At 55.1% G+C, this 12,491-nt stretch overlaps 9 protein-coding genes across 9 annotated transcripts; 3 read left to right on the plus strand and 6 right to left on the minus strand.

The window, feature by feature from the left end:
* Nucleotides 1-53: 53 nt before the first annotated feature.
* Nucleotides 54-1,541, plus strand: OSTLU_13765 (predicted protein; the record flags this gene model as incomplete). The annotated part of the gene is made up of 1 exon (XM_001415480.1): nt 54-1,541. The coding sequence occupies one exon, from the start codon at nt 54-56 to the stop codon at nt 1,539-1,541; it is 1,488 nt and encodes a 495-aa protein (XP_001415517.1).
* Nucleotides 1,542-1,616: 75 nt separating this feature from the next.
* On the minus strand, nt 1,617-3,524 carry OSTLU_86131 (predicted protein; the record flags this gene model as incomplete). The annotated part of the gene is made up of 1 exon (XM_001415807.1): nt 1,617-3,524. The coding sequence occupies one exon, from the start codon at nt 3,522-3,524 to the stop codon at nt 1,617-1,619; it is 1,908 nt and encodes a 635-aa protein (XP_001415844.1).
* Nucleotides 3,525-3,822: 298 nt separating this feature from the next.
* On the plus strand, nt 3,823-4,599 carry OSTLU_86132 (predicted protein; the record flags this gene model as incomplete). Its single annotated transcript, XM_001415481.1, has 1 exon — nt 3,823-4,599. The coding sequence occupies one exon, from the start codon at nt 3,823-3,825 to the stop codon at nt 4,597-4,599; it is 777 nt and encodes a 258-aa protein (XP_001415518.1).
* Nucleotides 4,600-4,776: 177 nt separating this feature from the next.
* Nucleotides 4,777-5,412, plus strand: OSTLU_13768 (F-ATPase family transporter: protons (vacuolar); the record flags this gene model as incomplete). The annotated part of the gene is made up of 1 exon (XM_001415482.1): nt 4,777-5,412. One exon carries the CDS (start codon nt 4,777-4,779, stop codon nt 5,410-5,412), a length of 636 nt encoding a protein of 211 aa, XP_001415519.1.
* Nucleotides 5,413-5,548: 136 nt separating this feature from the next.
* On the minus strand, nt 5,549-6,154 carry OSTLU_6169 (predicted protein; the record flags this gene model as incomplete). Its single annotated transcript, XM_001415808.1, has 1 exon — nt 5,549-6,154. A coding segment is annotated over one exon (606 nt), but the record flags the coding sequence as incomplete, so codon positions are not given.
* A 310-nt stretch (nt 6,155-6,464) lies between these two features.
* OSTLU_13770 (predicted protein) lies at nt 6,465-7,670 on the minus strand (the record flags this gene model as incomplete). Its single annotated transcript, XM_001415809.1, has 1 exon — nt 6,465-7,670. One exon carries the CDS (start codon nt 7,668-7,670, stop codon nt 6,465-6,467), a length of 1,206 nt encoding a protein of 401 aa, XP_001415846.1.
* Nucleotides 7,671-7,841: 171 nt separating this feature from the next.
* On the minus strand, nt 7,842-8,783 carry OSTLU_28910 (predicted protein; the record flags this gene model as incomplete). The annotated part of the gene is made up of 1 exon (XM_001415810.1): nt 7,842-8,783. One exon carries the CDS (start codon nt 8,781-8,783, stop codon nt 7,842-7,844), a length of 942 nt encoding a protein of 313 aa, XP_001415847.1.
* A 121-nt stretch (nt 8,784-8,904) lies between these two features.
* Nucleotides 8,905-9,483, minus strand: OSTLU_28911 (predicted protein; the record flags this gene model as incomplete). The annotated part of the gene is made up of 2 exons (XM_001415811.1): nt 8,905-9,282; nt 9,385-9,483. 2 exons carry the CDS (start codon nt 9,481-9,483, stop codon nt 8,905-8,907), a joined length of 477 nt encoding a protein of 158 aa, XP_001415848.1.
* A 160-nt stretch (nt 9,484-9,643) lies between these two features.
* Nucleotides 9,644-11,743, minus strand: OSTLU_28912 (predicted protein; the record flags this gene model as incomplete). Its single annotated transcript, XM_001415812.1, has 1 exon — nt 9,644-11,743. One exon carries the CDS (start codon nt 11,741-11,743, stop codon nt 9,644-9,646), a length of 2,100 nt encoding a protein of 699 aa, XP_001415849.1.
* Nucleotides 11,744-12,491: the final 748 nt, after the last annotated feature.

Consider the following 12,491-nt stretch of genomic DNA (forward strand, 5'->3'; position numbering starts at 1 on the left):
CTCTTTCGACGTTCGCTGAAAGTGCGCGCCGTCGCCGCAGACGCTGACGCACGATGGATGCGTATAACCCATCGCTCGACACCGTCAGTGATGGCGCACTCCAAGCTAAGGCATGGGAGCAGTACAAGACGAACGGAACCGCGGGCGGACCAGACGACGCATCGCATGGGAACGAAACGCTCGAAGATGAGCTGATCGAGGAGAAGAAGAAGGAGTACGGCAAGCATTATCCGAGCGTGTGGACGAAAGAACCGCACGGAGGGGAGTATAGGATCGACAAAGGCCCAGACGTGCGCAGAGGGTACGATGCGCTCGAGCAGCACAGTGATGGAACGATGATAGCTCGAGCGCCGGGGTACGAGAAGCCTCAGAGCGGGCCGACGACAAACTTTGTCGGCAACCATATGACACAAGGGGCGATTGATTTAGTGCAATACGAGCTGACGAAGATCGACCCGAACAGAGAAGTCTTCAGAGCGCGACTCGATCGCGCGCGAGGCGTCGAACGCAAATTACCTGAACTCTTATCAGTGACGACGGCGGATGTTGGCGTGCGAGAAGAACGCACTGGGATTGAAAAATTTACTTGGTGGGATAGCGACGGTTCCATCACGCTAAAGATACCTCATACATCATTGTGTGACGACGTGCGTTGGAATGACATCGCACTGAAGTACGGCGATCGAAGCCTTCTCATCGAAATTCCAAAGGCAACATCGTCCGCGATCGCAAAGCGTGAGTTTGTGTTGAAAATTGATCGTCTATATGGTGCCATAGTGCCAGATAAATGTACGCACATCGTAACAGACGAGTGTATTCTACTGATGTTAGTAAAATTGAACGATGCGATGCGATGGCCGAATCTAGAGGCTCCATATGTGAAGGCCCTTCCCGCAAATACAAGTACAGAAATGACTCGAGCGAGTCATTCGAGTATTGATTTACGAGCGCTTCGTACCGAAATGATCGCCAAAAGAGAAGGAAAGTTGATATCCATGATGAACTGGCTCAATAAAAAGCCATTCAAGGACGATAAAAGTGAGCTTGAAGCCATGGCCGCTGATGTTGCCCTGATGAGAGTCGCGTCGCAATTCGAATGCGGTGACTACGTTGAAGCCCTCACTACTATCACTCGCGGTCTACGACATTCGAACATATCTCCAGCTGATCAACTTGAATTGTTGAACTATCGTGCGTACGCAAATATCCAGCTCGGTTCCCTCAAGGACGCTATATCAGACTACTCAGAAATGTTCGAAATCAAGCCGAACGCCGACACGCTTTTCAAACGAGCGACCGCCCATGAACAACGAGAAGATTACGAAGCTGCTCTATTAGATTACGAAGCCGCTCTTAAGTTTGACATGGCTAATGCGAACATTCGTCAAGCCATACGACGCGCGCGCGAGTTAGTGACGCAAAATAATCGAATGAAAGCAGTCGATTCAAAACGTCGCGAGAAAGACGATGGCGAGCGAAGCGTACCGCGACCTTGCATGCGTCAATTCGAGATTCGTGGAAAAGCCGGAGCGTGCTTCTAATTGAAGAAAACCTATTGGAAAAGTTGTTGTACAGATAACATTTCTAGTAGTTGGGGTTCTCCTACGGCTATATGTCTATCTTTTCCCCCGTGCCTTGATCGACAAGTTGAGCGTCGATCCGTCTTTCAAATTGTAATACGCCAAACTCGCTGTGTCTTTGAGGAATCCCAAGCCAAGAGTGCTGAGCTTTTGTTTATTTTGAGCGAGGTCTCCAGCAAGTGGCTTGATCGATCTCTTCAAATCCACAATTTTATCCGCGAGCGAACTGACTTTGATTTCGAGCGTCTGCCCCGTCAAGCTACTGTCGCCCTCCACAGTTGGGCACACGACGTTGATGGTGGCCTCTCCGGGATTTGCTTCCAAGAACTCTGATTCATCGTCTAATTCAACGTCACCCACCTTCAACTTCTTAGGTTCAGGTTCGACCTCCTCTTCTGGCTCCGGTGCTGCGCGTTTCTTTTCCTCTTGTGGTGCTGGAGGCGGAGGAGGAGTCAAAACCTTTGGAGGCGGAGGCGGAGGAGGCGGTGCAACACGAGTGGGCGGCGGTGGAGCTACGGCGGTGGAAGGCGGGGCAATAGAGGGAGACGGCGCGGTCGCCTTAGCGATCGATCTCTTCTTCAGCATTTCCGCATTTATCGCTTTCGATACCTCGTCATCCGTGGAACCGAAAATATCGGGGCGATTTCTCGCCAAATTCAAAACGTTCGCCGCGACGTCTTCGTGAGAGGCCTGCGTACTCCCTTGAAGTTTTGCCATCATGGCTTCTCTCTGGATTTTCCACTTAGGATCGATGAGGGAGATACGCATATGCTCCGCCATTTGGTCGAGTGGAATCATCTCTCCAGTGATCGGGGATACTACAAACTTGGTCGAGTCAACTACAGCCGTCTTGCGCTCCTCGGGCTTCTTGTAGTTTCGCACAACCTTCATTGCGCCGACATTTTCCACCACAGGGGGTTCAGGATTCGAGCGCGGCTCTGTCGCTTGACGCACAAGTTCACGTTCCTCTTCATCCATGGTGGCCGTGATAACAGGGGCCGCTTGACCTTCGACGTCCTCAGGTACTGAGGGCGCTTCGAGTTCTTGCTTGCGCATCGCTTCGACGACTTCATTCAGCTGCATCGGTGGTGGTAAGTCGCGATCTTCGGCATCTTCGAAATCTAAGGTTTCGACGACGACAAAACTATGCCAGTCGATGAGCGCCATCTGAATGCGCTCTTCTTCTTCCGCGTCTTCCTTATCCTTCTTCGCCTTGTTTTGCGCGGACTCCCACTCTACGCGCTTCAACACGCGCTCCAACACCACACTCTTGTCGCTACCTTTCTCCAGAGATTCGAGCAGAGCCGTGTCTGGGGCTAAAATTTTCTCGTATGCGTCCGCAAGGGCGGTGAAAAACGTAAACATGGAGTGATGAGGCTTGAGAAAGTTGAACTGCGGGTTGGCGTGTTCCTTCCCAGCCAACGCGGTGACGAACTTCTTCCCATTTCTCGCTGCAAACTGTGCGGTAGTCTTAATCACGTCGAGATCTACCGACGAGATGCCCGCTGGAATAGGGATAGTGAATTCATCGCTCTTAGGTGGTTCCAAAACCACGGGCTTGGCGGTACCCGTGCTCGGTTTCACCAGGACTTGCTCAGCCACCGGCGCGGCGGCTCGCGTCTCCGTCTCCGTCTTCGCCGTTCCGTTCGCCTGCGCCTTCGCCTCGTCCACTTGCTGTCGGTAGTACGCGTGATAGGGGTCTCCCTCGGTCAAGAAGTTGAACTTGACGTTATTCTTCTCCGACGCCAAGATCCTCTGCTCAAACTCCGGTCCATTCTTCCCCACGAATTGCGCCGTCTTGTCCACGATCACTCGCACGTCCGGCGGCGGTATAATCACCCCCACCGTCTGCGTGTGCGTCTCCAGCGACACCGCGCGCGCGTTATCCACCTTCACGCTCCTCTCTCCAATCCCAGTGTCCACGGTAGACTTCGCGAGCTCCATCTTCACCGCGCCAATCGCCTCGCGATGTGCCGGCTCGCCCGCCCGCCCGCGCGCTCGGTCGCGCCCGACCGCGGCGGGCGTCGGCGAAACGAGGGCCGAAATCAGGGCGTCCGATCGAGGCTAGGGTTCAAACGACCGATCGGGACTCAAGAACGAGGGACTCTTTGAAAGCGAAAGCGCGCGCGAAAAAATCAAAATCGAACGCGACGCGCGACGACGCCGCGCGCGCGGTCGGTGCGCGCAGTGCTCGGCGCGCGACGAGATTCGCGCGTCGTGGCGCGCGGGCGCGGCCGGTGCGATGGACGCCCAAACGCTGAAATCGCGCGGAAATGAACTTTACCAGCGCGGCAAGTTCGGTGCCGCCATCGAGGCGTACACGGAAGCCATCACGTGCGACCCGCGGTGGACGGTGCTGTACATCAATCGCGCGCTGTGCCATCGGAAGAAGAAGGATTGGGCGAGCGTGAAAAGGGACTGCGAGACGGCGCTACACTTCGAACGGAACAGCGTGAAGGCGCTGTATATGCTTGGCTTAGCGTTGATCGCGGAAAAAAAGTTCACGGACGCGGCTAAGTCGCTACAACGCGCGCTGGAGGAGGCGCGAGAGAGCGGGGACATGATTCAAGACGACGTGTGGCGAGAACTCGCGAGGGCGAAATATTTAGAGTGGGAGCTGTTAGCGAGCGATCGAGATCGAAGATACTCGCACTTAGAAAATAGTGTGCGAAATTTCAGCTCGCAGCTCGATGCAGAGGACGTGAGTACGATGGGGGAAGTGATTGCTTGCGCCCGCGCGCCGGATGACCGCTCGTGCGAACCGCCGGACGCGTTCTGTTGCAAATTAACCTTTGAGGTATTTCGCGATCCGGTCATCGCGCCGAGTGGTCATAGCTACGAACGATTGGCGATTTTACAGCATTTGAAAATCTCTCAGTTCGACCCAATCACGAGAGAGCCGTTGCGGCCTGAGCAGCTAATCTCAAACGTCAATTTGAGAAACGCGAGCCACGCTTGGCTGTCCACGCACGCTTGGGCATTCGGAGACATCGTCCGACCGAATGCACCTTTAGAATAGCCCGTAATATAACTGTTAGCATCAATTATTGAATTCAGCGTCACAAAGCGCCACGATTGCGCGGTAGCTCGCCGAGGCGCAGCAGCCCCGCTGGCTTGCCGCATTGCCAGACGCAGTGGGTCTCGTCGCCGTCCACCGTTCGTGCGCTGTGATCGCGTTCGAGTGGTTCACGACACCATGCCTGGTATTCTCCATGGTCGTTCGATTCCCGTCATCGCCGCTCTTTGGACGTTCACGCTCGTTCTCCTCGTTCGTGGGACTCGAACTGAAGGATCTGGGTTCATCGATTGGGCGCGGTTGTGGGTGCTGTTCACGCGCATTAACCCGTACTTCTTCTCTGCCATGGGCATCGCCGCCGCGGTCGGACTAAGCGTGGCCGGTGCGGCGTGGGGGATCTTCATTACGGGCAGCAGCTTGCTCGGCGCCGCGGTGCACACGCCGCGCATCACGAGCAAAAACTTGATCAGTGTCATTTTTTGTGAAGCAGTCGCAATTTACGGCGTAATCATCGCCATCATTCTCAGCACAAAGCTCGAGTACGTTCCCAGCGATCCCGACACTGGGGCGTTTCACAGAACGACAATGATGGCTGGGTACGCCGTATTCGCGAGTGGGTTGACGTGCGGTTTGGCGAATTTGGTGTGCGGTATATGCGTCGGTGTAGTCGGTAGCTCATGCGCGCTCGCAGACGCGGCAAACCCCACGTTATTCGTGAAAATTTTAGTGATTGAAATTTTCGGTAGTGCGCTCGGGTTGTTCGGCGTCATCGTGGCCATTATTCTTAGTTCCAACGCCGTGTTTGAAAAGGTTTGACGCGACTGTATCAATTGTAGCCGTTCTAGCGCATAGCATTGTTCAACTAAAACGATTGAGTGATATTCAATGACTTATTGCTATGCTAATCTCCTTTTGAGAACGTGGCTTTGATGAGACTTTTCTTCCGCCTACTGTCCAGAGCGAAAGCGGCGATCAAGTCGCTCCGTCGCAAACGAGCGCGAGCAATTCTTCCATCTTTGTACACGTGAGGAACGCGCACCGCTTCCTTGCCCTTTTCGAACAGAATCAAAGTAGGCAACTGCTTGCTCGTCCCAGCAACGTTAATGCCGTATTCTTCCCCAGTCTTAGGCCATCTCATGAGATCAAATTTGGCAAACTTGAGGTCAGCGGTGGTGTACTTGCAGCTCAGGTCTGCAAACGTAGGTTCCAAGCTCACGCAAGGCGGTGACCAAGATGCGTAGAACTCCACCAGCCAAGCGACGTTCTTGTCTGTATCATCAGGCTCGAGCACTAGTCGCTTGAGTGTCGCAGGATTTAACCATTCGATGCGACTTGGTCCCTTGTACTCGGGCCGTCGCACGTACAGAAACAGCATTGCATACGCCACGCAATACCAGCTGAAGATACGCTGATCCATCATCCAAGACAGTAGTAAGATGCCAGATTTGGTGAACATGAACATGTCCGACACAAAGGAGTCGATGTTGACCTTACGAATGAATTTTGCCAGAGCCATAGCGCCCAAAGTCGTCAAGGTTTGCTTTTCCCAGCCGTCGAGCATCGTCACCGCGCTCGCGTACTCGTGACGGGCCCATAACGAGAACAGAGGGTAGGTGAGGATGACGGCAGTGTTCAAGATGTAGTAAGCGCTGATGAAACGCGACATTGGACGACGACGAAGGGGCGCAACGCGAAGTGAACCACAATCTCACTTTTCGAGGCTGAAAAAGTGTCACCTCCTTGCAAAGATTTTGCGCATTCGCTCATGTCGAAGGGAAACGGCTGAACGTATGTGCCACTGTGACGGAAAAATTCATTGCTCTAATTTCTAATCGCGTGTTGTTACAAATTGCGGTGTGTCGTGCGCCTCATGTCATGCCCCAGTCTTCGTCGTCGTCACTATCGTCGTTTGAACCAGTCTCGCCGAGACTTGCGACGGCACTTTCTTCAGTTTCTTTATTCTCAGCGGCGTAGGGCTGCTTAAGTTTTGTCCACTCGTCTTTTGCAAGACTCGAGTCGGAATCAAATCCCTCTTCATCCGTTGCGAGGGACGAAATTCGCTGGTGCGAAACCGCAGTGACGGCCGCGCTTGACGGTTGCAGGTTTTCTTGTGGTGAATCGTCTGGTAAATCGGGGAGAGCCTGCTTCTCGAATTCTATTTCTAGTTCATACAATTTGAAGAAGTACCGACGCCAGAACGTGTCCTCGTCTACAATTGTAGGCACGATTCGCGCAAAAAGTTCCTTCATAAAGTTGTTCGCATTCAAAGTCGTCAATATATCCTGACCATGCCCTGCCATCGTAAAACTTTCGCTGAAATGCTCAAACAGTTTCACATTTTTTGGATCATCGCAATACGTTCCCGAATCTCGCTGAATTGCTTGCACACGAATTGCAAACTCGTCTCGCCCGCGTTTCGGTGTCTTGCCCGAGTCTTTCACTGCAAACGCATCTCTAGTCTCTTTGATCACTTCTTTCGTCTCTTTGATGGCGTCTCGAGTCGTCTCTTTGACTTGATTGATTAGCTTGCCTGCTCCTACAAACATTTTTTGTCCCAAAAGCTCAATCTTTTCCCCAACTTGCTCAAATTTTTCCTGCACTTCGAGCGCGATGTCCTCGTCGCCCACATCCTCGTCGCCGGCGCCGGGAATCATCACATCTTCTCCAGTATACACGACTCTACCGTTCGATGATGTAGCGGTCGTATCCGCATCAATGTCGCTGACCTCATCCTCGTCCACGTCGTCGTCCCCGAACGTCGCAAAGTCCTCCCGCACTTGTTCCTTGATATCCTTCAGTCCCTCGGACAGCTCCTTACCGACGCCCTTGGACACGTCTTTTAACTTTGCCAGCGTCGAACGACCGAAAGTAAACGCAGTGTTCATCAACTCGTCGAGTTCGTCCGCATCGTCGCCCTCGTGAGCGTCGTCAGGTCCAGAGATTTCTCCAGCGTCGGAGGCACCACCGCCTTGCCGCGTGCCGCGCGCGACGTCGTCCGAATCACCGTCGGAATCCGAATCCGAACCCACCAACGCGTCCCCGACAACGTCTCCGACGCGACGAAGGAAATCCATCACCACCGGTGGACAGCGCGCGCGCGAGTGACGGATACGTCGATTTCGAGGAGACATATGTGAGTCGCGGAGTCGCGGAGTCGAGGAGACAGTGTCGCACGAAGCGGCGCGAAGCGAGCACTAATGTAATACGATAATAATAACTAATAGAATCACACTAATTCTACAACATCAACCGCGGAAGCCAAACGATGAAAGCCCTTGTAAGATGCCGAGTGCTTCGCGCTCCGTCGCGAGAAAGACGCGGTCGACCGCGAGCTCGCCCTTTGCCACGCGATCATTCGCCCATTCGCGAAGCTCCGACTCAGCATTTCCTACTATGATACATCTCGTCTGCCCCGATAACATTAAGATATCGTTCCCGCTGTCCCCACAGGCCACGGTCTCTAGAAGTTCAAAGCCTAACTGTTTTCGCACGTATTCCAAGCTTTCTAATTTCCCCGCCCCCGCGCTCACGCAGTCCACGAACTTCCAACCGCCCGAACCGCTGATGATGATCTTATATTCTAATCCGTTCGACTCGCACGCGCTTCGTATGGTATCCTCCACTACATTCACGAGCTCATCCTTCACTCCCACCGTGACTTTGTGTCTGTTCTGTTCATCTGCAGGTCGAAAGTGCGCATTGTCATCGCCGCACGCATCGATCGCTCCTCGTGCCGCCGCCGTAACGACATCACAGCACCAGTTGACGTCTAGTGCCGCCGTCCACTCGGCGTCTTCGACCCATGGGCGCGAAACGTCGCCGCTCGGTTGAAACACTTTTGTGCCTACTGCGCAGATGAGGCCATCCGGCTCAACCATGACTTGCGATTTCGTCTCGATAAGCTTGGTGAACGACTCAAGCGATCGTCCGGTGGAGTACACGAGCTTAGACCCAGGAGGTTTTGCGCTCGATTCCCAAAATTCTCGGAACGAGCGCGTGTATTCGTCGTTCCCAACCATGGTGCCATCGAGATCGGAGACAATCAAAACGGGTGTTTGAGCCGATTTATCGACCGACGTCGACGCTGCGGCGGCACGCACGCCGCGAGATCGACAGACAACAATATTTGACGCGTGATTGGCGCGCGCTAGGCGCGTGGGAGCGATCGAAGCTGCGCCGAGTCGCATGTCGAGTTATGTGGATACCGTAGACCCGTACGTTTCGGTGTCAACTTTTCGTCAAAAAATTCTACAGCATCGTTCTATATGAGGATATCTATCGGGCGCAAGTCATAAACACATCATTCTCTCACGCCGTCTTCGCCGCCGCGCGCTTCGCCTTGATGTCAGCCACCGCGGATCGAATCGCATCCTCGGCGAGCATCGAACAGTGCAACTTCACCGGCGGCAAGTTCAAATGTTTCGCTATGTCCTGATTCTTGATCGTCACCGCCTCATCTACGTGCGTGCCTTTGATCCATTCCGTCGCCACCGAGCTCGACGCGATCGCACTTCCGCATCCGAACGTCTTGAAGCACGAGTCCACGATGTTGCCCTCGTCGTCCACCTTAATCTGCAGCTTCATCACGTCCCCGCACGCGGGAGCCCCGACGACGCCCGTGCCGACGTTCAGATCGCTCTTATCGAACGAACCAACATTTCTTGGGTTTTCGTAATGATCCACCACCTGCGATGCGCGCGTCGCACGCCTCGGTTAGTCTCATTCTTGGCTTTCTCTTCGAGTCGCGTCGACGACGACGATTCCACCGCGCGCTTCCGTCGCGCGCACCTTTTTGTCGTAGGCGCGTTCGAAAACTCGAGAGCACGCGACGGATTTCGCGCTCGTCGTCCCTCGGCGCGCCGTTCGTTCGATCGCACGTCGTAACATATCGCGTTGTCGCGCGCGAAGTGACGTCGGGGGCCTGCGACCACGGCGCTGGGGGGGGCGATCGGGGCGACACGAGGCGGCGCTCGAGCTCGTCAGCGCGGGTCTGAAACGCGTGCGTGAGCGAAATTTGCAGAAGTGTGGTGGGCTAATAATATTTTGACTAAACGTTTTCTAGGTCTCCAAGAACTCTACGGCTCGACTGGCTCGTTTGCCTGTTGACGAGCCTGTCGACGAGCGTGCGCGTGGAGTCAGCCGTGGAGGTTCCCATGGAGGTGATGGACTGCGACGCCTCGGTACTGCCCGCGGCTAAATCAGAAAGCACCGCGGCGACTTTATCCGGGAAGTGATCGGCGAAGAATCCGTACTGAATCATCATCCCACGGTCCATGAGTTCGTGGGCTTCCACGAGGCGCGGGGCGTATGAACCATTGGGAAGCCGGAGCAAGTGAATGAGTTGTCCCGGAGGATGCAACGGCGCCGCCATCATGGGTGTCGAGTCGACTTGCGCCCGTGAGAACGTTCTGAAATCCTCGCGAAGCGCTGTAGACTCACTCGCCGCACTTTCTGGGTCAAGAACGTCAGAAATTTGCAACTTGGTGCCGTTGAACGTCATTCGCATCATCAAAGAAAACTTGTTCAGCTTTGCGTTGGTCAGCGAGTCCATCATGTCGCTACGGAGCTTCAACAACACTGGTCCCGATAGTCGACAGAATAAATCACAGTGATGCACCGTGCTATACGTCCAAGCCTTAGTGATATTGCTTAACTTTGGACTCAACACGCCTCCAGGAGGTTCGATGCACCACACTTTCAAGTTGGGAAACTTTTTGCGAAGATGCAAGGACAACGCGGCGGCGACGCCCGCGCCCAAGGAGTGCCCAGTTAAGACCAAGTCCCAGTCGTGACAATCGACGGCGCTGCTCGGAAGCGGCGCACTCTCTGCGGACGGCTGCTCTCCTAAAATTGTCTGTTCTAAAATTCGATTCGCGTTCAAGTCCGAGAGAATAAAATTGGTCGCTCGAAAAACGCCCGAGTGCACGTGAAGATCAGAACCTTGAAGTCCTGGCTCATGTATGGCATCGGCGTTTAACATGCACGGCTTATACATGCTATCCGTGACACAGTCTGCGATGCTCAATGTACCCCGTACCGAGAGCACCACCGCCTTGCGACGAACGTCTCGAGCAATAAAATATGGCGGTTCACCAATGCCGTTCGCCATCGACACGTAAAACAAATCATCCGACGCAATCCCCGCGCACTTTTTCAACGCTTCACGGTTCAAATCGTGCGGATCGCGATGGTCCTGCGATTTCCTCAAGCATTTTCGACAACCGCAACAACTCATGCATGCCTCGGACGAACACGCCATTCCGATGCCGGAACGCGGATCCGCCCAAGCGAACAGCGCCCATCCGTACGCTGCGAGCGCCCATCGAGAATAATGTGCTGCATCCTCGTACATCGCGTTGAGAGACTTGTACGGCGCGAGCGCGTCCGAATCTGTTGCGAGCGGCTTACCCAACGGCTCGTTCTCGATCATGTGTCTATGCTGAATCGCGAGCAAGCCCATGCCTGCGGCGATGTCGCTCGGAACCACATCTGCGCCCTGAAAAACCTCCGCGAAACAATTTGCTACGTGACCTAACGTCCCTTGCTCCGCTAACTGCCTGTCCACTTCGGGATCCTCCGTTCTCTCTCGACGTCTGATGCACAAAACCGTCGCGATGATGTTGAAAATCTTGTACCACTTTTGATCGCTCGGTAAGTGTCCAAACATGCTAAACATCAGCATAATTCCACAGAAATGCACGCCGATGACGATGAAATTCCCAATGATGATGCTCAACACCATTCCCCGCACGCGTGCGCGATCCATGCACGCCGATAACTCCGCATCCACAACAGTACCCAAAATTGTAAACGCAATGTCCACGGACAACAGGAACAAGTGCGCGTACAAGAAGTATGGCACCAAACGTCTCTTCTCCGGTTCTAAGATTCTCCCTCGCAGGGAGAGATGAAGCAGGATCGCCTCTACGCACAGCGCGACGAAATAACACGAGAACGTCGCGTAAAACCATGCCATCGCGTGTTCCCCGCCCGCGCAGTTTTGTCGCAACGTCCTGTGCGCGCGCTCGTACACCACCAATATGATCACGCACCACAGCGTGTGCACCGTCATCAATCCCGCCATGGGCAGCGGCAAATCATCGCTCGACAACAGCCAGTGGCGTCCGAACAAGCGAATGGCCGGCATACCGCGCGCGCGCGATCTTCCCGCGTCGCTCCCGCGCAGGCGTCTCTCGGACCGTGTGATTCGCGCGTCGCTCGCGCCTCTCGCCTCTCGCCTCGCGCGCGCGTCTCGGCGCCTCGCGCGGCGCGACGAACGCCCGCGCCTTCGTTCGCGCGCCGCGCTCGATCGCCGCGCTCGATCGCCGCGTTCGATCGACGACGCGCGCGTCGATTTGCCGCGCAACACCATTGTTGGTCCAGAGCAAAAAGAGCGAAATTCGACCGACCGGCGTGTCGGGAAAGACGACGGCGCGCGGCAGAAGACGCCGCCACCATGGTCGCGCGCGGTGCGACGGTGTGCGTGGGAGCGCGGTGTGGACACGCCTCTTGGCGTGCGCGCGAGAGACGAACGACGAGGTGCGCGCGACTACGACACGAAACGACGAGACGACGACGCGCGTGCTGAATTTGAAATTTCAATCGGCGCGCGAGGCTGCGCGACGATGACGCGTTCGGGTTCGCGATCGAGCGGTCGTGGGACGAGACAGGGCGCGAAAGACTGACGCAGATGCGGTGCCGTGCGGTGATGCCGACCTTAGGCGTGTCGATCGTGGTGGGTGGCTCGACGGCGACGCGAGACTATCGACGCGAGGCGGACGCGTCGACGCTTCGGTGGCGGAGGGCGAGACGACGTGGCGAGGGGATTCGGGAAGTGATGCGGACGATGGAACGAGCGTGCAGGATGGTAGGGAATGGTACACGTTTAAGCACGG

Source organism: Ostreococcus lucimarinus, chromosome 1 (assembly GCF_000092065.1).
Source record: "Ostreococcus lucimarinus CCE9901 chromosome 1, complete sequence".
Classification (NCBI taxonomy): domain Eukaryota; kingdom Viridiplantae; phylum Chlorophyta; class Mamiellophyceae; order Mamiellales; family Bathycoccaceae; genus Ostreococcus; species Ostreococcus sp. 'lucimarinus'.